Raw genomic sequence first — 26,198 nt, 5'->3', positions numbered from 1 at the left:
ACCGAGAACTACTGGAAGTACAAGCGGGGTTTCGAAGAGGCAGAGGAACTAGAGATCAAATCGCCAACATTCACTGGATCATGGAGAAAGCAAGAGAATTCCAGAAAACGTCTATTTCTGCTGGGAGCATGCTAGGAGTTATAGGACTTTTTTCTGTCTAAACATGCATAGGATTGCACCCTTAACCTCCTTTTTTCTTCACATGGCTGCCTAGGTGTTTCTCAGTATCTACATGTGCATACTTTAGTCTAATTCTGTGAATGTGACAGAGACACTTAGTGTTAGTATGTGGCTTCCAGGCTTGCCCCATCATGTTTTCATCACTCAGTTGTTGTAAAGGAGAAAGATAAAGTTACAGATATTTTGGCCCATTTAGCAGTTGATGAAAAATGCCCTTCACGTGCTGTCTTTTTCTCTCATAAAGAAACTCCAATTTTTTTTTGAAGGGCGTAAAATTCAGGATAGGTTGCAATTCTGGAGCTCTAATGTGTGTTTGTTTGCAAGACTGAGTGACTTGGAGATGATACTTTTTGATGTGTGAGTTTTGGAAATCTGTAGAGTGGTAATGTGTGAACAAGTCTTGCTTATACAAGGAATTTTCATTGATGTGCATCTCTGGCTGTATAAGATGGCAGTGCTTAGTTCTTAGTTATCAATCGTGTGATATATTTGAACATCCTTGAGGTTGAGGAGCTCAGGATACAGGTAATATATCCAGATGCATTTTAAAAATAGACACTTCTCAAATGCACTTAGCAAAATAATTGTTTGCTTCTGATAGTTCATGCTTCAAAGTATATCACGTCCCTGATAGGCAAAGCCAAGCTAGTTGACTTAGCTCTGTAGTAAGCTATGTATTTAGCACATGATATAAATGTACTCAGAAAATTTTCAGAATGTTGTTACACACAATCCTAATGGGGCACATAATGAAATTACATTTCTGGAAAATATCATTTTAATGTGGATTCCTCTGTGAGTATCTTCCCATGGCAGACAAATGTTTGAATCAGTTCCAAAATGAGATGTTAGAACCTGGGGAAGGCACTATATGCAAATGCAAAATTTCTGCCTCTTGTTATTTTTCATGGTTATCATTTTTTAAAAATGAAATGATGCTAAAATGACTTCATTGGCAACTGATGATGTTCTGTCTCTTGAAGTTGCAGTCCTAGTATTTAGTGATGAGTTATCTTAAAAATTCTACATCAGCCGGGATAAATGGATTTTCTTTCCCTATCAGCAGGTGGAGACAGGAACACAGACATTAAACATCAGTCTTGTTATAGCATGCTTGCTAACTTTCATCCAGAATTGTAGGCTGTTGCCACCAGATGGAAGCAGTTCCTTGTTTGCTACTTAGATTTTCTATTAAGCTTCCTGGTTATGCTACATACGTTGTTGCACTTTCTGAAATTCTGCTAAGTCCTTCATGTAAAGGTATGCTCTTGTTTGAATTGGTCGATAATGGGAACTAGCACTGTATATGGTAAACCAGTTTTGGAGCTCTGTGTCTCATGTGATAATCTCACTGGAGGCCACCATGACATAACTCAATAGAAATCTATTCTGTACATCTTATTTTTCTTCACTCCTTGAAAATAGAAAGAAGGCTAAGATTTTAAAGAGTCCAAGATTACCTGTGGCGTTTCCATGTTCAGTGATAGAAAAGCAGGAGAAAAACGTGTTCTTTCTTGCTTTGGACTCTGGAAGTAATTCATCTGCCTTAGAGGAAATTATCAGATCATCTTGAATAGATTGTGCAGAAAAATTCTATAGAGTTGATCCACCTGTTAGGATGTGAGATGGCTGTTCCTTAGTCCCATCATGTTAGCCCACTTCTATTTCATAAGTAGCTAGCCACGGCTCATTTTGTTAATTTCAAATTAACAAATGTGGTTGATATAGCCATAATTAATCTTGGCTATGGATGTCATTATTCACCACTCTCCCTTGTGAATTTTTGGGAATTTCTGCCAAAAGGCTTAACAAAAAGAGCAGATCTTGCTGCGTTGAGTAGACTCTGACACTGGAGATGAGCCATTGCTTTTAAGAGAGTCGATTAGCAGGCATGATTAGCAGGCATCCTTGCCTACCAAGTACACACTCATTTCTTTTGTCTCTATTTTATCTCCGATCACCCCGCCTACAGTTTGTTGGGAAATGCTTTGAAATAACTTTTCTTATTCACCTTAATTGTTTCTGTCCCTTCTTTTTAGCTTCTTTAATAGCTTCTTTTTACAGTAAAAAAACATCCAAATAGCTGCAACTTTCTGCAGGCAAAGCAAGTGTTCTAATGGTCATGGATTCATAGAATTTAGTCTAAAGTTGTAGTCCTATGCACATCTCCTTGGGAGTAAGCACACTTAAACTCAACAGAATTTTCATGTGTTGTCTTCTGAAATAATATGTATAGAAATAAAATCTACCTCATTACAGCAACCAGCAGTTCCCAAAAACCAGGAGTATGAAAATCACGGGAGTCTCAGCTGAATTAGGAGAGTTGAAGGGTAAAGAACAAAGCACTTAGGAGCCTACGTTATACAAACAGGGCACGTTCCTGTCAGAGTTAGGTCCTTTTGCATCCTTTGATTTCAAGGGATAAGTTACATCTTTGTTAATTCTTTACCATTGAATCAGTAGGATGAATTCTTAATTTTGGCTAGAACATAAGTGGCTATGTAAACTGATTGCAACAGTTTAAAGAAGAAAATATTGCATTTGTGTTAATGAAAACTTTACTTAGAGTGCAATCCTTCCCTTAGAAGGAAACTCTGATCTTGGAGGCCTCCACATATCCAATGTCTGGCTGGAAGGTGTGATGGAGGCAATTTTCACCTCTCCTTCCTCCTTTTAAATGTTATTCTAGACAGGGCTTTTGAGCCTGTCTAGAGAGGGCACGCTGGCAAGGGCTGGGCCAGGGCTGTCCCTCTGAGGCCCTATTTGTGACCTTGGGAAGCAGCCGGTGTGGGTCTTTGAGCAGCAGCTGCAAGGGCCTGGGGGCAGGGGATCAGAACTCAGAGTCCCCTCCTGAAGACATAGCTGTGTCTATGGCCTCAGGATGGGGATTCCAAATGAAACTATGGGCCCTGGGATGTTCTCCCAGGGACCATAGGATTGCTCTCTCTCCCAGAATTATGTTTTTCACGGATTTGATTTGAATGATTTATGCTGATTTGTCTGATGTGTTGTGTTGATGTAGTACTGCTTTGCAACATTTTTATTACACTCTGGTTTTCTACAGTACCTAGTTGACAGAGTAGTATAGGCTAAGACTTAAATAACTGCAGAGGGGCGTGTAGACAGTATTTTATTATGGACAATCTTAACTATACAAACTGCAATTTTATAGCATCCTGAAGCTAGTGAGTAATTTATAAAGAAATAAACAGAGGGAGTATGTGAGATGTTTTATTGAACTACTTTTTGGGATAGCAACAAAAATATTATTCAACATCGAATGCTGTTAAGGTGAGGTTACTAGGTCACCAGTAAATTTTTAAAACTATTTGAAACATTTTTAAATGGCACTTCAAAATTATAGCTTAAGGTTATACTTCTACACAATGCCCTTCAGATCCTTTGATGCTGAAGATCTACAACTGACTTATGCTTTAGAAGATCTGTTTTCAAAAACATTCCCTGTGATTTAAAGTAATACAAGAGATCAAGCAGAGGTGGACAAGGAGAAAATAACACTTTAGCTGAATTGAAGCAGGTTCAATGGCTTTATTTAGCTTGAGCTATAAAGGTATATAATTAATGGCAGAATCTTAACTGGTGAGATATTTTCCCCTTCAACCTGATTAGCGCATTGAATAGTAGTTAATATGTTTGGATAAGCATAATCCTATTGGCTATTTCTAATGCCACTTCTAATACATTTTAAAGAATTGTATTGAATAATTCACTACATTTTGAAAAACAATGTTGGTAGAGTATATTAAAGCTACTATAATGGTATTAGTTTTATAAGTATTTGTGTTAAACCTGTGGGGAAAACCCCTGAGCAGAGTATATTTTCATTCTTCAAGGGTGTCCAAGTTGCTCTTGTCAATCTCATATTTCTGAGCAACCCACACGTAAAACCTCACATTTTAAAGTCACTTTTAACTGACTTATAAAACAAGTGTTGTCCTACTGAGAAATGAGCTAAAGAAATGAAGCTTGACAAACTATTTCCGTAAGATCTCTTTGCGCATTCATTAGGAAGGGAAGAAAGAAACCTAATCTCAATCCTTTTTGTTTCCTTGTTACTGAAATGAGAAAGAGAGAGAAAAGGAATTTCATCATAAAATTTGAGATTCAGAAATACAGCTAAAATATATGCATGTTGTTTTTCCTCAAGTATATTTTCCCAGGACGAAGCTGTGGAGGGGCCATAGCTCAGTGGTAGAGCACCTGCTTTGCATGCAGAAGGTCCCAGGTTCAATCCCCGGCATCTCCAGGTCAGGCTGGAAAAACTCTTGCCTGAAACCCTGGAGAGCTGCTGCTGCCAGTCAGCGTTGGCAGTACTGGGCTAGATGGACCAACGGTCTGACTCAGTATAAGGCAGCTTCCCATGTTCCTACCTCGTCAGTCCCCCGTCTTATGCTGTTTCCCTTGCTGCCACTTCAGCTCCAAACTTTAACTCCCTCCAAATTCTTTCCCTTTGTAATTTTATCTGAAAGAGGCTACTCTGCAGGACTTCTCCAATGGTAAATATTGTGTGTCGGCATTCTTGCTGCAGAGGGAGAAGCATTCCAGGGCCTGGGAGTGAAGCTTCACCTACCTCCTGGGTGTGGAATCCCAGAGACCCCATTAGGCATTTAGCAGGTTGTTTTAGAAATTGTGTGCCCTTAAGGGAAAGGACTGATAGCATCTGAGTCCATTGGATAGGGTGGGCTATACATTGAATGAATGAACAAATGAATGAGACATGTTAGAGAAATAGGACACATGCCATGTAACCATCTAGCACTTAAGGTCCAACAGGCTGATTCCAGTCACACACTTGTTGAATTTAGAGTTTGCTAGAGTTCAGCAGGAAGTACTCTATGGCTGAATGGTGTTCTGCTAGAGCCTTGATAGCATTATTGGGCGGAACTCATGAGCTCCTCCCTACAATCATTGTGCCAGAACATACAGCTTCTCTACCTAACTCTTCTTAGGACCATATCTCTTCTGCATGTGAGAGAGCTGAGTGGATGCTGTTTCTCACCTGGTCTTAAAGGATATGTACAGTTTTAGTTAGTTGTCATAGTGCTGCACTACTATTTCCTCTGCTGGGAGCAGCAGTGTAGCCATGACAACACTCTGGTGTGCTCTGGCTTTCAGTGGCCTGAATAGACAGCAGAGATAATGGTGGGACATGCAGGCACAGGGTGGAGTGGGGGAATGGCAGGGAGGCTTGAAAAGGGCTTCATTTGAAGTAAATGTAGAATGGAAAAAAACAGGTATTTCAGTAGCCACCAGGGAGAGACAGACTAGCCATTGTTACCGGCACTGGGAAAGTTAAATTCTGACTGTGTGGGTTTCAGAGGAACAAGCCAGTGTTTCTTCCTTATACTGCTGTCAAATGAAACTTGTGCACCCTAAGATGCTCTCCCGCCCTAATACCTTTGGGATGACAACATCCCTCCATGTCTTGGCACTTCACGCTGGTGTTAGGTGTTCCAGAATGGGTGGCTCTAGACCTAGCCTGGAGTGGCTTTGAATCTGCATGGCTCTTAAGCTTAGGCCATCATGACTAAATAGTTTATTGGGACGAGGGTGTCTTCTAGCTGGTCAAACCTCTACACCTTCTGTGGGGAACTAATGAGCTTTCTCCCTGTGTGTGTGTATCATCAATCTGGGTGTAATTCCCAGGTTCTCTCCTCTATCTAATACTCAGTAAGCAGGGATCTTTTAATTGCAATGAAGTAGATGAAAGCGAATGGTTCTAATGGAATATCAGTTGCTTAGGGAGCAACAGCAAGAGAGAGCTATTGCCTCCGTGGCCTGACTGAGGGCTTCTCAGAGACATCTTTTTGGCCACTGTGGAAGAAGGATGCTTAGGAAGGTTCTTCTTAAGTTTTCAGTTGGTGCCATTTTGTAATGCTCAACATTTTCCTTTTCCACCTGTAAATAGCCTTCTTTAAGAAATGTTCCTAACAGTTACAGAAGGGGGGAAAGATACAAAGCAGGCTATCCTTAATAGCTTCCTAAATAGAAAACAACTGCCCAAAGGGATGCTTGAAGGAGAGGGCAGAAGGTCTGAGAGCATTGCACCAAGTTAAAGCATTTGGTGGTGGTTGCAATTGTGCTATTTTTAAACAGGGGGTGGGGCTGAAATACTAAGAGATCTGAAAGAACATCAGGTATGTATAACTTTTCAAAAGAAAGGTACCTTTTGTTATTGGAGGGAATGTTTATGCAAAGCATTATGAGTGCTGCAAAATATAAAATCAAAATGATAACATATAAATAAAAGTAATAACACATTAATCCTTGTTGCTAGAACTGTGCCTGAATAAAAAGATTTCACTTGATTCTGAAAAATTGCTGGTTTTGTATTTTATTGGGTTGCTCTTGGGAAAGGAATTAAAATTAGAGCCATAGCTTAACAGGTCTTGTCATGATGGTTGTGATAAAACACAAAGCTTCAATCCTGTGAGGTTGTGAAGTGCTTTTCTCACTAAATGAACAATACCAATGAACAATTCCATGCCTTGAAAGAGCCGATGCCTTATTGATAGAAGAAAAAAGAATGAGGAATAAAAGATACAGGGTTTGTTTTGTTTTTTGTAAAGGTGGCTTGGAGGTAGATGGGAGAGGAGTATTTCTCATATGCCTGTACAGGGTTTCAGCTGGCTTGATATTCAGAAAGTGAATGGCATAATAAAATAATATATTTTCTTTATGCTTAGGGAAGGAGTGGAGGACAAAAGAGAAAGGCTGTAAGTAATGGATGAGTAATTGACCATTAATATCAAAACTGGGAAGAAATTCCATCCATTGAATCCTTTTGCATGATATAACTTTTTCCATAAGACGGAGATTGCTTTAGTCTTTTCATATCAGCCTTTGAAGTTTGCCTCTTGCTTTGCGGGGTAGGGATGTTCTCTTTGAGGATTTCTTCAGTACTGAACAGGCCTTCCTCCCAAAATGTTTGCATGATAAAGGTATTCTTCTTCCAAAGTACTGCTGTCTGTTTATAGCAATAAAGAATTGGTCCAATCCAGAAGCTATTATTAGGGATACTTTATCCTCCTGGAAGATGCGAATGCTTGTGGAGGGTTACTTTCTCTGGCTGCTTTCCATTAGCTTGGCAGGAATGGAGGAATGTCTAGTGTTTATACTGCAAGATGTTCTTGTATTGTCTGGTCATTCTGGTCTGCTTCTTTTTCAGCGTTCCCATGTGATCCTGATCTGGTCAATTGGATGTACTTGGTAGATACTTTTAGGCTGTGAACCTAAGTAATTGCTTCTACGTAACTGGGTAGGAATGCAATGAGGTCCTTCCATTAGTTTTTGGCCATGAGCTGTACTGACTCCCCAGTGAGCTTTCTGATCTTAGAAGTCTCTGAATGGAAGTGGCTGAAAGACGTGAAGCTTAATTTACAGTGTTTGGCTATACGAGGTTTTCATTTTGTTTCATTTTGAGAGTCCTTTTCAAATACTCTCTTCTTTCACTCCTTCCTTCACTTTAATTTGGTTTCAGTTACATCAGAAAACGGAGTCTGTTCCCTTTTGTTTTCACAATTTCCCAACCCATATTGAGACCATTTGATGACTTTTGTACCATATTTTGCTTTAAAATGTTATACAATGTTGAGCACATCCTGTAATACATTTGTATCTGAAAGCACAATTCTTTAGAATTTGAAGACGTTATTGGTAGCACATGTTTACCCGATAGAGGAGAATGAATAAGAGGCGTTGATTCACATAACATTTTCTGAAAAGTTTCTGTAATTGGGAATGGAAGGGGTACGTATACTAGGAATATATATATCTGTGCGTCTTTGCTACCCTGACATTGTTAGATTACTTTAGAAAGCAAGGGAGGGCTTGCAGGCTTCCAAGAGGCCTCTGGGTGACCACTGTTGAAAACTGCATTACTTTGATCTGATTCATCAGGGCTCCTCTTGTGTTTTTAGGTTTCATGAACGTTATATTCTGGCATTATTTGGAAATAGTAAACCCTTGTTCAGTGCATCTGTGATATGCTCAAGTTGTATTTGTTCTCACAAGCAAACATCAAGGTATTGTCATTGACCCTTTCTTGCTTTTAAAGGTGTTGTCACTGACCCTTACTTGCTTTGAAAGAGTTATTGAAAGAATTTTACTATGGCACCATTGCAGCTAGTGGAAATGGTGGTTTGGGCTTCTCTGATACAAGAGAAGGGCAGCAGTTCCCAATTAGCTATTTCTGGGAAAGTGCTAGTCTTAAGTACTTTTCACACCAGAGACATAGTGTCAGAATAACACATCCTTCTGCCCACACCCCATTTCACACACACACACACACACACACACACACGAAACTGGAGGTAATTCAAGCAAAACCAAGCTCAGACAAAAAGAAGTTGGAGGCAGAAAAATTGTGCCCTTCTAGAAACTTCTTAATGTTACAACTTCTTAATATTCTCCATGATAAGTAAGCACTGTTCTGGGGACCTGTTAACCCCCATTTCATATTTTGGTTTTTCAAAAGTGATAGAAATGAAAATACTTTATGGGATAAAATGTGTTAGCATGCTGGTGTAGATTTGTATAGTTTCAGGTCACCCAGGACTTTTTTTTCTAAGCAGGAAGGAAGAGCATTTTTACATCTCAAAAACTTGCTTCTTTATCTTCCCAGTCTAGTTAAAGTTATCATCTGGAGCATGTTGGATCTCTGACAACCACATTTCTGATTAAAAACTTTTAGAATCCTATCTGACACACGTTAATTTCTTGTTCATTCTTTTTATTCTTCAGGTTGGCCTTCATTCTCTGATGTGATTGCTTCTGACACCATTACATTCACTGATGACTACTCCTTTGGGATGCACAGGGTTGAGACAAGCTGCAGTCAGGTCAGTTTAGAGACAAAAAGGCCATTCTAATGTTAAAGGTTGCAGAAATCATTGTACTTTCTCTCTTCTAAAGGTTTGCAGACCTTTGCAAACAGTTCATGTGGTTGTTGGGAACATTGGATTGGCTACATGTGTGCCAATTCCATCGTTGTGCATTGCTGAAGAGCAGTACTTAACAGTAGTCCAGTAGTTATTCCCATGGTATCCTTCTGCTCATCTCCGAGTCCTGTCTACCAAAAGACTAATAATACCAGACACTGTCACTTTTCCATTACCTGTTTCATTCTAATTCCTTTCATCTTTTGTCATTACCAGCCTTCTGTGGCATTAATGGCTCAGTCCTTAATGTATCAAGGAAGAAGGGTTTCTTACCTGGCAGTTAGTGGAAATGCTTGACTAAGTTGCAGCTTCTGTTGAAGATGCACCAGCTTTGATCAGAACTTAAGTCTGATCTTCTGGGGTCTTCTTTGGTATGTTTTTCAGACCAGCGTGTGCCTGGAAATTTGGCAGGAAAAAAAGAAGCATTGAGGAACTCTCTGAACAAGCTAGGGGTTACATATTAAGTAGCCATTTTCAGTTACTCTTTAGAAGTAACTGCCATTGGAAGACCTTTAAGGGCACAATCTGATGCATGTTTAGACAGAAAAAAAGTCTGGCTTCATTTCGGTATCGTAGTGCATACGGGGGTGATTATCTCAAATTGTTTCTAAGATGATCTAAGGGTGCAATCCTATCTAGATAGGCAGCCGCTTCCGAACTTGGAGGCGACTGCCTATCTAAAGTAAGGCAGGAGAAGCGTGGAGGGGATCGCTCCTTCCGTGCTTCTCTTGCCCTGCTTTTTTGGCTAGGCAGCCAATTGCGGCAGTCTAGCCACAGGAGCATGGAATGGGGAGGGAGGGTGCTGTACGACACATAGGATGTGTTGTACAGGCAGCTATGCTCTCCCCATCCTGGAACGCCCCCAGCCACGCCCCTTTCCGGCCACTCTGTGCTCCTCTTGCGAGCGCAGAGGATGGGGCTGTTCCACAGGTGGGCTCTGAGGTCGGTTCCCGTAAAACAGCATATTCTATGGCTGTCTAGCCACTGTCTAGTGGCCATAGGATTGCTCCCTAAGTCTTTCATTCCACCATCTTCTGCAACATTGCAAGGGATCCTGGGAAACATGTTCCGGTTTACAGAATGCAGAATGACATGGCAAAAAGTCTTAGACTGACCCTGCCTCTAAATAAGTCTATTCAATAGAACAGGTTGTGCTGTTCTTTAGCATTTAGTATTCAGGTGCATTCAGGTTATTTAGCATTCAGGTGCATTTGCAGCACTAGTATGCTGCTGCAGTCTGCATATGAGTGGGCCCAATCACGTGGGGCTTTTCCTTCCGGCCAGGAGTGCTCTTGGATGAGCACCTTGTATGCATCCTTACAAGAACCCTGTAAGTTCATTCGCTATTCTCGTCCCTGTATTAGGAGACTGAGACAGAGTGGCTTGCCTAAGACCACCTAGTGAGTTCATGGGGTGAACTAGGGACAGCTCATAGTTTGAATCACTATCCATTCATTGTACTTATACCCAGAGCAGCTTACATTTGGCTCCCAGTGGAGGCTGTTGGCTCCGATTTCCATGAGTCTGTGAATCCGCTCTGGATTTCAGACAGAACCAGCCAGAACCCGAAAGGAGCTATCCAAAGTACTTGACCGTAAGCACCTTGGATAGCTCCTTTAGAGTTCTGACTGAAACCCAGAGCAGATTCACAGCCCTACCAAAATCGGAGCCACCAGCCTCCATTGGCTCCCAGTCAATTTGCATACTTTCAGCCTTTCAGATCATTCTCTGTACCACTACACATCTTATAGTAATTGAAAGGCTGTGATTCAGAACTGCTTTCAGTGGTGCAGACCAACTGATTTGAGTGGACCACGCTAGTGTAAGTGGTTTGTGTCCTCCTCTTCTAAAAGAGGCACAAAAACACCACATAGCACATTCATCGCACAATAATTTCTTCCCTTCTCCATGGGCCTAGCGACATGAATCATGCATCCAGCTGCAAAATACAACAGTCTTATTACAGACAGGAATTGCATTGGGAGTTTACTGTTAAATGGAGAACAAAATCCTCCTTTTTTAAAGAGAAAAAATGAAGCAGATGAATAATTGACTTGTCTTTCCATATATATTGTGGCACCTGTTTTGCTCCAGTGCAATTATCTTGCTTTAAAATGTCATTGGAACCAATGAGGGCTTGGGAAGAAAATTACCTTGCTATAAAACTAAAGCATCCTAGGCCCTCTCTGTGAAACAGCATTCACTGTTTTGTTAGAAATACATCATGTGAAATGTCAGATATTTGTGACGAGTAAACATTAATTGCAGAAGTATTTAGGAAATCAACTGAAATTCGTCGCACATTCTCCCTTTCCCCCTGCTTTTCTTATACGAGGGCTATTTCCCTTGGGAATCCTGGTAGCTTCTGTATTGTACCCGTAGAAGCCAATTACATGGTTTAATCACAAAAAGGATGGCTTGCATATTGATTTGCTGTGACTAAATCATAGGCAACTATCCTCAATTCATAACAATGGGCTTATTTTATTTATAGCCACAAGCTCAGAGCCAAACTGCATGATCTTCAAATCACACATAGCAGAGCTATGCATGTTTGGCTTATTTACCACAGTGTTAAGTGTGCACGGCCCCAATTTGGACTGGGACCATGGCACTCCAGGAGGTGGGATTTAAACTCCCCTTCCCATCGAAACCCACCTCTTCCGAAGCACCACAGTCCTGATCCAAACTGGGGCTGTGTGCACTTGCAGGAAAGTAGGGCAGACAATCACATATAGCGTATCTATACTTGATTAAAGAAATGTTTAGTTTGGCCCTCAAGAGGTGAAATATGTGCACAGCTAGCCCAGGGCTAATCCACATGAAAAAGATGGCATATTGACAATCGAGTTCAGAATGCGGTAGAGTAGTCATGTGATTTTTGTTATCCAACCAATGTTCAACCGACTTCTGGCAGTTAGGTATGGCACAATCAATGGAGGCTAAATTACGAACTAGGCACATTGTATAACATTCAGATGTCATTCCATGTCTTCCATTTTCCTACCTGTGGTAGAATCTGCAGATTTCATAAATTCGGAGGCCTGTTTTATATAAGGTACCAAAAAACCCCACGTGCTACAATCTTGGGGCTGCAGCTACTTGTAGGAAGTAATGTGGAGGAAGCCCACCATATCACCTATGCAACTCTCTGACTGAGTTCTATTGAGCATAGGAGCACTTTTTTTTAACCTTCTGTGCTTGCATAAATTGCCATTAGGAAGCTACATGGCCTTGTCAACTCATACATTACCTCCTCCATGCAGCTATGGCAACAGGAATTCTCTTTGCATAGGCTGTTTTAGTATATATAAACTGGGCCTTCAGTGATGCTAGTGAACTTTCAGTATGAAAACTCTTATGCATAGGCCAGACATGCCATGAATATAACAGTGTGAAAGACTAAAACATTATATTTCTGGATTCATCAAGCTTCACTGATATACGGCAGATACCAAGAAAACTACTTCTTGAGATACTGTCTTTGTTTCTTTTTCCTTTTTTTAAAGTGGAAAATAAAATTGGTCAACAGTCCAATGATAGATTGACAAGAAGGTTTTGGCAATTGGCTTTCAGCAAGGAAATGCTGTAGTAACAGGCCAAAACAGTACTTAATGCATGTGTGCTTGTATGTAAGTCCAGAAATTCCCTGGGTTGAAGTGCAAACAAATGATCAATCATCCTGTGGTATTCTTAGTATTTTATGCTCACCTCACAGTGACATATGCCACCAGAGTTCAAAGGCCCTGGAGAGAAAATGACTGAGATAACACCTGGGAACCCTTGCCTGTGAATTTGCTATAGATGCATGAGGTGTTTTTTCCCCACCCAAGATTTGTCATAAAAGTATTAACAAGTATTTGTAACCAAGTATTTGTTTGGTTAACCAAATGCTTTTCTTGCAAAACTTGCATACATAATTCTCTGGATTCTTCAACTGTGATCTGAGCTGCCTTGAAAAAAATTGTGCAATTGTACAAATGTTTTTGTTACAAAAAAGAAAAAGGGAAAAAAAGAACATTCACACTAATGGGTGTTGCACAGCCTGTATCAAGCACCAGAAACATGCCCTTTTTCAGGTTGGCAGGCTTCCACTTCATTCTGCAGGTTTTTTCAATGGCCAGACTTAAAAAAAAAAGACTATTAGTTAATTTGAATAGAAAGACCACAAATTATCAAAAACTCTGTCTTTTCAATATTATGTGAATTCAGCATAATTTTAATTCAGTTAAAATTAAGCATATAATTCATTTTGTCCAGTCTTGAGCATCATTCCTTCAAAATCTTTCCATGTTTGATGTTTCTAATTCACATTTCCTGCAAACTTAATAGTTAATGGTGGGCCTGTGCCAACACAAGAGTGTTTCAGGTAGAATTCATCATTCAGGCCCCACTCTACATTCTGGTGTGTTTTTCAGAACTTCAGATGCAGATAATGCATCATAGATAAGTAGAATTGCACCAGATGTGCTTTCGTGTGTCTAACAGTTCAATCCTATACATGTCTACTGGGAAGTAACTCCTACAGAATTCAGTGGGGCTTACTCCAAGGTAAGTGTGTATAGGATTGCAGCCTAAGCCTTCTATTTGGCTTGCTGGTGCTTTTTACTTGTGGCTAAGCAGTTTCTTTCACTTTGTGTGTGGCAGTCGTCTGCATCCCTAGTCCTGGGGCAATCTTCCTTAGAGTACCTATGGTTACACTACCTCTACAAACACTGAAATTCAGTACCTCAAAGGCCTATTGCACTGTCAGGATTGATTCTGTGTGCAGGGAGATAGTAGCAGCTCAGATTTAGAGGAAGAGCAGCCAGAACTGGGGGAGGCATTTTCACAAGCCAGTTCAGATATGGGTAGGCGTGCTTTTCAGGTTACCAGCTCCCAGATGGCCGGGCATGAAGCTTCCTCCTTGCCCCCCTCTGTGAGAAGCAGCAAGCAGGAGGAGGAGGGGCTTGAGGACTGTGACCTAAGAGACGCAAGGCGGCAGCGCAGAGCGAAGAGGGAAACGTCAGGGGCGGAGCGCAGATGGTTGAACCGGTTAGCGATGCGTGAGAGTCTACGCAGGGAAGCATCACACAAGGGGCGGGGCCTCCCTCCCTAAGTTAGCCTAGCCAGAAAGCCTCCCTGCGGGCAACTTTCGGTGATCCCATTTGAATCCCCTGCAGACATTCCTTTGTAGCCAGAGAGTCTTTCTTCGAGGATTTGCATCTGTGATGAACCTGTGAATAATGAATTAAAGGCGTGAGATTGAAGTCTCTCTAACTGTGTGTGTGAGAGTGCTTAAAGAAAGAGGGGGCCAAGGGATTTGTGACATGCACTGAGCTAAGACTTGGACATGGGGGTCCAGTTGTACCCCCACATTATCCTTAAGAGCATGAAAAGTGGTAGGAGTGGCTGTGCAGGCTATCTGGAAGGATGCATAAAAAAACAACATTCCCTACTTTAGGCAATACTCTGGTGCTTCTGTGTCATTCCCAGCCCAACCTGCCGGTCAGCTATAATTGAGTAGCAAAAGGATATACAGCTAAAGGAAGAAGGACGGAATACAGAGGATACAACTCCTATGTATATACAACTTTTGACATCAGTTGGATGCCTGTGCATTTGGTAGGGCGGCCTGTCATTTCAGGCTATGGGAGAAGATGGGCGTATACTTAGTGCCTTATAGAAACACAGTGTTCATGATTTGTCAGGTGGGCATATACATGTCTAGATTTCAGTTGGGCAAACAGTCTTGTATGGCAGATGCAAATGCCGATGAACTGAAACTGTAGCCTTACGCAGTCATGGCTTTCATGCTGCAGTGCTTGACTCCATCCCTGCATCTAGAGGCAAGGGAGACAAATTAGATTTCACTTGGTAGGATGTGCTCTCAGGCTAGAGTGATAAAACCCTCAAGATAATAAAGGAAGCAAGAGCTTAATATCTGAACAGTGCATTTCAACCACCTTTCTGTTATCTCACTTTGCTCAGAGAATCATTTATATAATACAACTCTTCAATGTTTTGGCAAAGTGGTCTTTTTCTCATAATGAATCCTATTATTTCCAAAATGCAAACCATTTATCAGGTTCCCTGTAGGAAGACTCTATTGTATTATTATTAATTACATTTCTATACTGCCCCAAGCCGAAGCTCTCTGGGTGGTTTACAGAAGTGAAAACATTACAATACAATATAAAAAGTTTAAAAACCATTCACATAAAAGCACACAGACAATATATACAAGCAACATATAACTGAAAACAACTTTGAACAGTCAGTCATAACTAAAAACACATCCACGACCAATTAAAACTCATAATGTGCTGCCAGATGCCTGGGAAAAGAGATAGGTCTTAACCTGGTGCCAAAAAGATAACAATGTTGGTGTGAGCCAGACCTCATCGGGGAGCTCATTCCACAGAAGAGGGGCCACCACTGAGAAGGCCCCCTCTTTCATTGTCGCTTTCTGAGCTTCCCTTGGAGGAGGCACTCAGAGAAGGACCTTAGATGTTGAACGTAGAGTACAGGTAGGTTCATTTCGGGAGAGGCGTTCCATCAGGTATTGTGGTCCCAAGCTGCATAGGGCTTTATAGGTTAAAACTAGCACTTTGAATTGAGCTTGGAAGCATATAGGCAGTCAGTGCAAGCGGGCCAGAGTCGGTCTTATATGTGCAGACTGTCTAATCCCAGTTATCAATCTGGCGCTGCATTTTGCACGAGCTGCAGCTTCCAAACCATCTTCAAAGGCAGCCCCACGTAGAGTGCATTGCAGTAATCTAAGTTGGAAGTTACCAGAGTATAATTACCCTCGCCATGGCATGGGTTGTGGGGTGATTTGGAAGCCGTTCCTGCAGCACACCTCACCAGGTTCAGATGTCATGGCAACCTGTACCGTGGTAATGATAATTAAGGAAATAGTGGGCATGCGAGCGCCACATGCATGACAGGGAAAAGAAGCCACCATGGCTTCTTTTCCCTGCTGATCATCCAGACCCAGCCTTAGATGACTGATCTTGCATTCCTTGTTCTAGTAATTCCACCTCTATTTTTGGATAACCCATTCATATGAATTAACAAGGTCACGTGCAGAAGACTTGAGACACTTCTGGATGTGGTGGTATTCTAAAATGGACTTGCTTTGTCATGTGGCCTCCCCCCTTTCTGAATTTCTTGCATTTGTAGGGGGACTGAAAAGAACCAGTGGGATCTATGCTTCAACAGATCTTGCTTTTGTGTGCCTCGTCATCCACATGCAGTGGTAAAGACATGGCTCTGGTGCTTGATATAAGGTGTGTGTACCTCACCCTTTGGTATGGCTATCGAAGGCACTCTGGAAGAATTCGTCACACAGATAAGCATATTCTGTTTGTAGATGTTTGCATCAAAATGTACATTATCTGAAGCTCCTTTGCACAAGCCAGCCTTCTCCTGGAAGATAGCCTATATTTTCACAATACTAGTAAATAAGAAAGGATAGTGATTGTAGCTCCAAAAATGTAGCTTCTAAATATCCTGATCAAACTTTACTGACTTTAAAAGCATTCAAAACAACGCTTGTTACGTGTGACTCTCAAAAAGCAGACTACATTCTTACAGGTAATATGTTTGTTTTCTGTAAAATACATGAGTGCAACTTATTCTCTTCTCTTTCAGTGCGGTGCTCACCTTGGGCATATTTTTGATGATGGGCCTCGTCCAACTGGCAAACGATATTGCATCAATTCAGCTTCACTGTCTTTTGAGTCTGCAGACAAGAACTATGCTGGAGAAGGAAGCATTAGCTCTGCTTCTGCTCAACCAGACAAGACAGAGCTGTAGTAGGAAGATAATTCCTCCAAAAACTTGTGTTCTTGAATGACCTATAAAGAATGTTATTCTAAATTGCCTTCTATCTTATATGTTTTTAAACAAACTTGTAAAGATATTCTGCACTGTCAGTTTTTTTCTGAATCAAAATGAGGCCTTGTGTGCTGATGTATTTTGTTATATAATCACACCTAAATAATTGTCAACTCCTCTGCTTGGGGGAATCCCCTAACAAAAGAGTCTTTAGCACTACGGGTTGTTAATTTCTATGTACTGTTTTGTTAAGATAGATTTGAATAAAATCCGTCCTCATTTGTGAGGGAGAGGGTTACAGTTCTCATAAGTCCATGCAGAATTGTAGTATGTAACAGCATTTCTGTTATCTTAGTACTTAAGTGCTTTTGTTCTGATTTACAAGTCATGTTTAGTCAACCATCTCTCTGCAAGTACCACACCCTTCCATAATAGAAGGCTAGGATTTCTGCCAAAATCTCAAAATTGTACTTATTGTTAAGTAAATAGTAATCACTTACTCCCCACTCCCACAATTGGGGGTACTAAATCTTAATCAAAACAATGAGCTCCCTTGTGTTGGGGCTGGTTAGAACAGATAGCAGGCCTTTGCCCTTTTTTTGGATCTATGGCTTTCCATTTCAACAGTTGAAGTTGCAATCAGATTTTAAATCAATGTGAATAGGGATCTGCTTATTTTAGGCAGCAGCATCTAGAACTTTAGAGGCCAGCTCTATTTGCCCGAAGTGGATGAAGGTTAGTCGTAGCATGTCACTTGTTTTACCATGCCCTAATGAGATCCTGAAAAATATACACCAGCAGCAGCAGAGCACCAAAGAGGATTCACAGGGTAGCCTGAACTAGTTGTTTTCACGGGTCCTCTTTCAGAGCACGCAGTAAACAACCGGTGCAGTCTATACCACATCCTTGTTGCTAAGTAGTGCTCTACTTTTGTCCTGGGAAAGTTAATACCTCATTAAAGAGGTATAAACTTTACTACAATCCCCCTTGCAATGTTTGGCATTACAAGAGATGCTGTTCCCATTCTCTCAGACAAGCATGAATAGTCACAACCAATGTGATGTTTCAAGCAGCAGGCTGTTGTGCCTATGCATGTGCAAATTTTCAGCAGTGTTGCTTGAAAAACAATAACTTGGCCTCCACTATCTTGCCATTTTTCAGCTTCTACATGTGCACAATCCTCTTTTTCGTGCACATGTACAGCAGATGCACAAAGAGTGTTTCCAGAATAAAGAGGGACAAACCAAACAATAAGAAATGCAGCAAGGAACAGTCATATCCATAGAGAGATCGAGTAGCATAATGAGGAGAGAGCATGTTTTAATTTAAATTTGTCCCAGTGTCCTTAGTGAGATTAGAATACTCCTGCAAGGAAATGATTACTTTGTGTTGAAATTTTCTTTTTACGTTGTAAGAGGACTGGCACAACTGCTCTGAGCATTGCCTTTAAGTAGCATATGCGATTGTAATTGAGAATAGCTGCATTTTCTAAACTTCAGCACTACAGCAGTAATTAAGATAATTTTGCCACGCAATATCCAATATCAATTTAAAACATACTACCTGAAGTATCTTAACACTGAAGTCCTATACTATAGGTTAGAATTACTACCATTTTAGCCCTACAGTTCAAAGGAGAAAAACCATATGCTAATAAATAACAAATAGAACTGAATAATAGACAGATGTAGCACTTCAGAATGCATCCATATACATAAGAGAACAATTACTTTTGCAGCACCACTTTCATGTCAGCAATTATTCTCTAGTTTGTGCAGACCTTAGAATATAATGGCAGCACAATTTCTGTGTGTCCTGTCATTGTTTTTTGTTTGTTGGTGTGTGTGTTTTTGTTTTGTTTTTTGGAGAAGGGCTATTCTTGTTCCTTGCCTTTATTGGAAGAAAACTGAGTTTTCTCCTATAACATTTTCTGACATAAATCTTTAATATGCATGATGAATAAAAATGTTGGACATGCATGCAGTTTACTTTGCAGATCACTGTTATAGTTAAAGGTTATCATGTTTCAGCATATTTCTGTCTTGCATTAAAGACATATATTACTAAAACTTCAGTGAGCAATAATGTCAGCTGTCCATCGGTAGATTTATATTCGCAGGATACAGAATGCAATGAACTGAGTCAGTGTGGCAAGGTGTATGTGATCTGCGGGAGTGTCACACCATGAATATAGGGAAGCTATTGTTCTTTCTCTGTACCGCAACACTGGGCAATGTTTTTCTCTATGAATGCCAACAATGGATACAAGCATGACTGGTATTGTAAAGCCTAAATACAGGTCCCTTTGTTTATGGACTTGACAAAGGATCTTGGAAGTTCAGCACAACATATAGCCTAGAAGTCTATTGGTGTGTCTTTGTATTGTGTGGATGTGCATAACTACTAAGTGCGAATTATCTAGGAATGGAGAACTCTATAATATCATATCTAGATTATATATACAGTTGCAGATCATATATTGCAGAGTATATAAAGATACTTTAAAGAAAGAGAAAAATAAAATGATCATTTTAGCATATACCATTTTAAATATTTGAACTTTTCCTCAGAATTGTTCTTTGCTTTTAAGGTATCAGTATTGGATTTTTCAATGAAGATATCTTTTAATATATTTGTTGTACACCGATATGCAATAAATCTATAACAAATATATCTCTGTCTTGTTATGCATCTCTCCTTTTGTTGCAGCTGTCTTGTGTCCCATCCCCCCATTGCTTCCAACCCATGAGAACATAAGTGTCATGCTGAATTAGACCTAGGGTCAATCTAGTCCAGCATTCTGTTCAAACAGTGGCCAACCAACTGCCTGTGGGACGCCAACAAGGAGAACACGAGTGCAATAGCACCTTCTCACTCATGCTCCCCAGCAACTGGTACTAAGTGGCATATTGCCTCTGATGCTGGAAGTAATATGTAGCCTTCATGTGCAGTAGCTATTGATAGCCTTCTTCTCCATGAATTTGTCTAACCCCCTTTTAGAATCATCTCATGGTAACAACTTGCATACTTTAACTATGTGCTGTGTGAAGAAGTATATCCTTTTATCTGTCCTGAATCTCCCACTATTCAGCTTTATGTGATGACCCTGGATAAGCATTATGAGAGAGAGAGAGAGAGAGAGAGAGAGAAGTCTCCCTATCCACTTTCTCAACACCATGCATAATTTGTACACCTCTATCATGTCTCCCAATTCTCACCTTTTTTCTAAGTTAAGCAGTCCCAGACATTTTAACCTTTCCTCATAGGGAAGTTGCTCCAGCCCCTTGATGATTTTGGTTGTCTTTTTCTACAATATCCTTTTTAGGTGCAGTGACAAGAACCGTACACAGTTTTGTACACCCCAGCCAATGACAGTCTGTGTTTTGGATACCACATATCAACTCTAGCATCCTTCCTAAGAAGAGGAGGAGGAAAAGCAAACTGATAGAGCATATTCCAGTTCCCTGCATGTACTATGACTCTGGGAAAATATTTCAGGGATCCAGATATAGCTGAGGGGAGGAAACATTTACGGAAGTGTTCAACCTTCACCTTAGCAAAGGATCTCAGCCCTTTGTGTACATTCTTGTGTTTTGTGGAAGGCTATGGACTGTTCCACAGTGATAACACAGTGCATATTATAAGAATTCTGCCAAAGAAGTCCTAAACTGCAGCTGAATAATTTGGCTGAAAACATTTTCTGAGGATTGGTGACTAGGGAAACAGCTTTGGAATGCCCCATTGTTTGCAGATAAGCCCATTTTGATAAATCAGCTACACAAAAATTTGGGTCAAAAGGGAGCTTTTGTGTTGTCCTCCACCCAGCTTTCATGTTGACATTCCCTGAGAACTGCTGGTACAGCCATTCAGTTGTTAATATTGTCAAATATTAGAAGGGCTATCTAGGCCATCAAAGTGCAGTGGGTGCAGCCAGTGATTAGAATGCCAGGTGGTCATGATCTGACCTACTTGCCAGCTTTAGAATTCATTAGGTCACTAAAAGCAGATTTAAACTGAATTTGCTCTGTCATTTTATATTCAGTTTTGTATGGCAGTACTACTACTTAGTACTGCAAGAGATACTAAGTAGCATGCTAGTCTTGATCTATCACAGGTGGGCAACTTGTGGGCCCCCAGATATTTTGGCCTACAACTCCCATCAGCCCTAGCCAGCATAGCCAATGGTGAGGGATCATAGGAGTTGTAGACCAAAACATCTGGAGGGCCACAAGTTGCCGACTCCTGACCAACTGACCAAGAGTCTCTCCATGGTGTGTACACGCTGTTAAAACAAGGATTTTTGTCATATTATGGGGAACACTTAGGGCTGGCCCAACAATCTCCTGCCTGAGGCAAAGAAGAAGAGGGAGCCTCACTCCCATCCCATGTGCAAAAGTTAATCAAACTGGCAACTTCAACACTGGCAACAGGTCAGCATCTTCCACAGCACCTGATGGCAGTATGCACAACTCCATCCTCCCACATCTCAGCGCTACTCTCCGTCCCCAGCATCAGCTGTCTGAAGCCGCCATCTCACTCTACTTGATCTCAGGGCTGTCCTGGGAAAACTGCAACTACACATACCACAAAAGTGTGTGCTTGTGATTTTGTGTGAAGCAACCAATATACCATGAAAATCACTGAATGTATAAATAAACCAGGTATTTTGCATTTTCTTTAAAAGATGTGTGTTTGTTTAAAAGACTCTTCCTCTAAATGAATGGCATTAGGTTCTAGGCATACTAGAATGGATAGGATTCCTCCCACAGTTACCGCTGTTAGAGATGTGTGGTAATAATGTCATATTTTGATCCATTTTCTCATGCTAAATTGAGGCTATGGGGAAATCCAGATGTAAAAATTGGTAAGAAGATGTTTTTGTGGCGGACGTGGACAGATAAGGCTATTTTTTTACCTTGGACCAACTGGTGGGTGCTGATGATGAATTTTTATCATTCTCTATTTCACGGGCTAAATATGACTTGCCAGCTATGGCTGAATGCCAATACTTACAACTGCAACATTTGTTAGTATCTAGGTTTAGCCCTGCCACTTTTACAGTTTCAGCATCTCCCTCGCTATTAGAAGCATTTATTGAGCTGATCAGGCAATCGACCTACGATCCTATAAATACTTATTCTTGGTGAATAAATATGATATACAGGGTCTTAAGTAGCAATGGAATAGGGAGCTGGGTTGTCCCAGTTTGTCTAATCAATGGATTGCCACATTGGCATCCATATCTGATGTGTCTATGGATCTCAAGTTGCATCTTATTCAGCAAAAACATTTATTTCATGTCTGTTGGATGCCGCAATGTCTCTTTAATAAGAGTTTGTCTAAGTCAGCTAATTGGGGTGTAATATAGCTATTGCTTCTTTTGAGCGTATGTTTTGGCAATGCCCAGTAGTTGCCCCTTTTTGGGAGGATGTCATTATACAGATAAATTTTGTATTGGAATGTTCCTTAATATTTGCTGATGTACAAGCTCTTTTAAATTATCTACCTGCTTCCTGGAAGTTAATGGATGGTCAGCACAAATGGATTCTCTGTGCCCTTCTGCCAGCATAAAGACTGATATTACATCATTGGAAGGATAAACACTCACCTCCTGTAATGCAATGGATTGAAGACCTTATAATGCTTTCAACATTTGAACGGGTGGTGTATAGACAACACCTGCAAATGGATACTTATTGGATATTTGGCCTGCTTTTATTGAAGTTTAGGTATAGTTTTTAGAAACCTGTATTTCCATGTGTGCGAGTGTGTGTGTGTGTGGTGTGTTTGTATCTATCATATGTATGCATTGAAATGGATATATTCAAATCTATGTAGCCACATTTTCTCTTTCTTTTTGTTGAAATTTCACAATAAAAAATTAGTTGAAAACATAAAATCAAATAAGTGATATTAGTTAAGTTTCATCAATTATATCCCCACTTCTAAATACCTGGACTTATAGAAAACATCCTCTTTATAAGAGATCTTGGACTTTATCTGACTAATTCTCAGGAGCAAGCTTTGTCTCATGAAATAAAACCTTATTAATTTCTGAGATATGACTTGTATCATGCATTCCAAAAAAACCTTAGCCTTCCCCCGCCACTTCAATGAACATTTAATGGTGATACAATGGAGTCCTGTCAATTCTTTTTTTCCAGCAAAGTTTTCACTAAAGTCCATCTGTGTCTCTAGCTGATAAAGACTGAAGCAGGAAGCACACGTGTAGAATTGCACTGTTAAAATTACACAGGTGAGGCTGTTGCGGCCATAAGGTCACAAGATGCCAAAGCCTGTTTACATTTTAAAATGAGGGCAGAGGTAGCGGGTGTTGTTGAATCACTGCACCCAAACATGACATCCTAAACCAAACAGCAACCTGGCCAAAGGGCAGTTTTGTTCATCCTGTTGGACACTGTGACCAGATAGAGAGTGGTTCCAACTACTGAATGACGTACATAGGATGTGAAGAATAACTGGCATTTTTAATCAATGACCATGTGAGCATCCTGCATCACTTTGTGTCAATTACTCGGAATGGAGACATTTTGACCATATGGCCTTGGCCAATCATTGCAAGGTAGTAGTTTTCCTACATGTTTTGACATCAAGAAGGATAATACATTACACTCTATGACAAGGTGGGCAACTTGTGGCCCTCCAGTTGTTGTTGGACTCGATGAGGGCCAATAAACTGAGTCTCAGTCCAGACAAGATGGAGGTGGCTGGTTCGTCTGCCTGGCTAGGTGATGTTCAACCTGTTCTGTGAGGGATTGCATTCCCCTGAAAGGATCAAGGTCATAGTTTGGGGGTGCTCTTGGAGCCAGAACAATCTCTTGAGGCACAGGTGGATTTGGTGGCATGGAGCACCTTTTATCAGCTTAGGCTGATGTACCAACTATGTCCTTATCTGGACAAAGATAGCCTATAGTTATCCATGCTCTGATAACCTCGTCTGGATTACTGCAATGCGTTATATATGGGCTGCCTTTGAAAACGGTCTGGAAACTTCAGCTGGTCCAAAACAGGGCAGTGAGACTGTTAACGGGGACTGGCTAATGTGATCATATAATGCCAGTACTTTTCCAGCTGCACTGGCTGCCAATCCATGTCCGGGCTCAATTTAAAGTGCTGATATTAACAGTCAAAGCCCTAAACGGCTTGGAGCCAGGTTATCTGAAGGATCATGTCCTCTCATATGTACCTGCCTGGACCCTAAAATCATCTTCAGGGGTCCTTCTCCAGGAACCTGTCGCAAAGGAAGTGGGGCAGGTGGCTACCAGGAGGAAGCCTTTTTCTGCTGTGGCACCCTGGCTGTGGAATGAGCTCCCTAGAGAGGTTCATCTGGCACTTACTTTATACTCCTTTTGGTACCAGGTGAAGATCATTTTATTTTCCAAGTGTTTTAGCGTTCTAGTCTTTTAGCTCTGCTGTTTTAAATCTGTATTTTAAATCTCTGCATTGCTGCTAGGTTTTATTCAGGTTGTACTTTTATATTGTAGCTTTAAGCTTTCATATTTGTTTTGTGTTGTACTTTGTGGTTTTTGTTTTTGTAAATCACTCAGAAAGCTTCAGCTATTGGGCGGTATAGAAATGTAATAAACAAACAAACAAACTCCCATCATCCCTCATCATTGGCTATACTGGCTAGGGCTGATGGGAATTGCAGTCCAGCAACATCTAGAGGGCCACAAGTTGCCTTACCCCTGCTATATGCCATTACAAATTGAGTGAGTCACAGTCAAATCCTATCTATGTCTACTCAAAGGTAAGTTCCACTGAGTTCAATCTATTTATTTATCTATTACATTTATATCCCACCTTTTTTCCACCTAAGGAACCCAAGGCGGTGTACACAATCTTCCTCCGTTCCCTTTTATCCTCACAACAACAACCCTGTCAGGTAGGTTGGGCTGAGAGTCTATGACTGGCCCAAAGTCACCCAGTGAGCTTCCATGGCCAAGTGGGACTAGAACCCAGATCTCCTGACTCCCAGTCCAACACTCTCCCACTACACCACACTGGCTCTCGATGGGGCTTATTCCAAGGAAAATGTGTTGCTATGCATGCATACTTGGGAGTGAGTCCCAGTAACTTCTCAGTAGGCATGTGTAGGATGTATAAAGCTGCAATTCTATACCCACTTACCTTGGAGGCCCCACTGAAATCAGTGGGACTCCCCTCTGAGTAGAAATGTGTATAGGATAGAAATTTAAACTGTGTTTCTGTTTATTTTCTATGACCATCTTTGCAAAATAATTTAGGGCCTTTCCAGGTAATGAGCTTGTAATGCAAATGCTCATTTGCTGCTACTTTATGGCATGGGTCCAGTATACCTTGTCTTCTTCTAGAAACTGCTTCTCGTGTTGGGGAAATGAAGTCTTTACAGGTCAAAACTAGCACCTTGAATTGGGCTCAGAAACATACAGGCAGCCAGTGCATGTGGGCCAGAGTTGGTCTTATATGTTTGGACCTTCTGGTCCCCATTATCAATCTGGTCACTGCATTATGCATGAGCTGCCACTTCTGAACAATCTTCAGAGGCAGCCCCACATACACTGCATTGCAGTAATCTAACTTGGAGGTTACCAGAGCATAGACAACTGAAGCCATGTTATTGCTGTCCAGATAGGGGCATAGCTGGGCCACCAACCAAAGTTGGTAGAAGACACTCTGTGCTACTGAGGCCACCTGAGCTCAAGTGACAAAGATGGCTCCAGCAGAATCCCCAAACTATGAACCTGCCCCTTCAGAGGAAATACAACCAAATCCAGAACAGGTTGAGCACCCTCCATCTGGTCAGAAGAACCATCCGCTAACAGCATCTCAGTCTTGTCTGGGTAACTGGCTACTAGTCATGATGCCTATATATTACTTCTAGCATCAGGGGCAGTATGCCTCTGTATACCAGCTGCTGGGGAACTTGAGTGAGAGGGTGCTATTGTGCTCATATCCTACTTGTGGGCTACCAATAGGCAGCTGGTTGGCCACTGTGTGAACACAATGCTGTACCACATGGGCCTTTGGTCTGATCCAGCAGGACTCTTCTTATGTTCTTGAGGTTCTTAAGAGAGAGGATGAAGCCGTGTGGGGTGGTAATGTTCTCAGAGAGAGGCTGTCCTCCCCCCCCCCGGCATGGATCTTGTCTACTTCTGGTGCATGGCCCCTGACAGAGTACCTCCAGGGAATGTGTCCCTCCAATGGAAAAATGAAGGGAACTGTCATAGACAGTTC

At 41.1% G+C, this 26,198-nt stretch overlaps 1 protein-coding gene across 3 annotated transcripts in view; it reads left to right on the top strand.

Moving 5' to 3' along the window:
- MSRB3 (methionine sulfoxide reductase B3) overlaps positions 1-19,632 on the top strand; it is a 102,679-nt gene extending 83,047 nt beyond the window's left edge. For all 3 annotated transcript variants that reach the window (XM_084810578.1, XM_084810577.1, XM_084810576.1), the window contains 2 exons: positions 8,944-9,041; positions 16,776-19,632. In XM_084810578.1, coding sequence (XP_084666704.1) covers positions 8,944-9,041; positions 16,776-16,940 — 263 coding nt within the window. In that variant the 3' untranslated portion in view covers positions 16,941-19,632. The remainder of the gene's footprint in view (positions 1-8,943; positions 9,042-16,775) is intronic.
- The last annotated feature ends 6,566 nt before the right edge of the window (positions 19,633-26,198 follow it).

Source organism: Heloderma suspectum, chromosome 7, assembly GCF_057233095.1.
Source record: "Heloderma suspectum isolate Gila_16-S chromosome 7, 16-S_ref, whole genome shotgun sequence".
Lineage (NCBI taxonomy): Eukaryota > Metazoa > Chordata > Lepidosauria > Squamata > Helodermatidae > Heloderma > Heloderma suspectum.
This window is presented reverse-complemented; position numbering and strand designations above follow the sequence as displayed.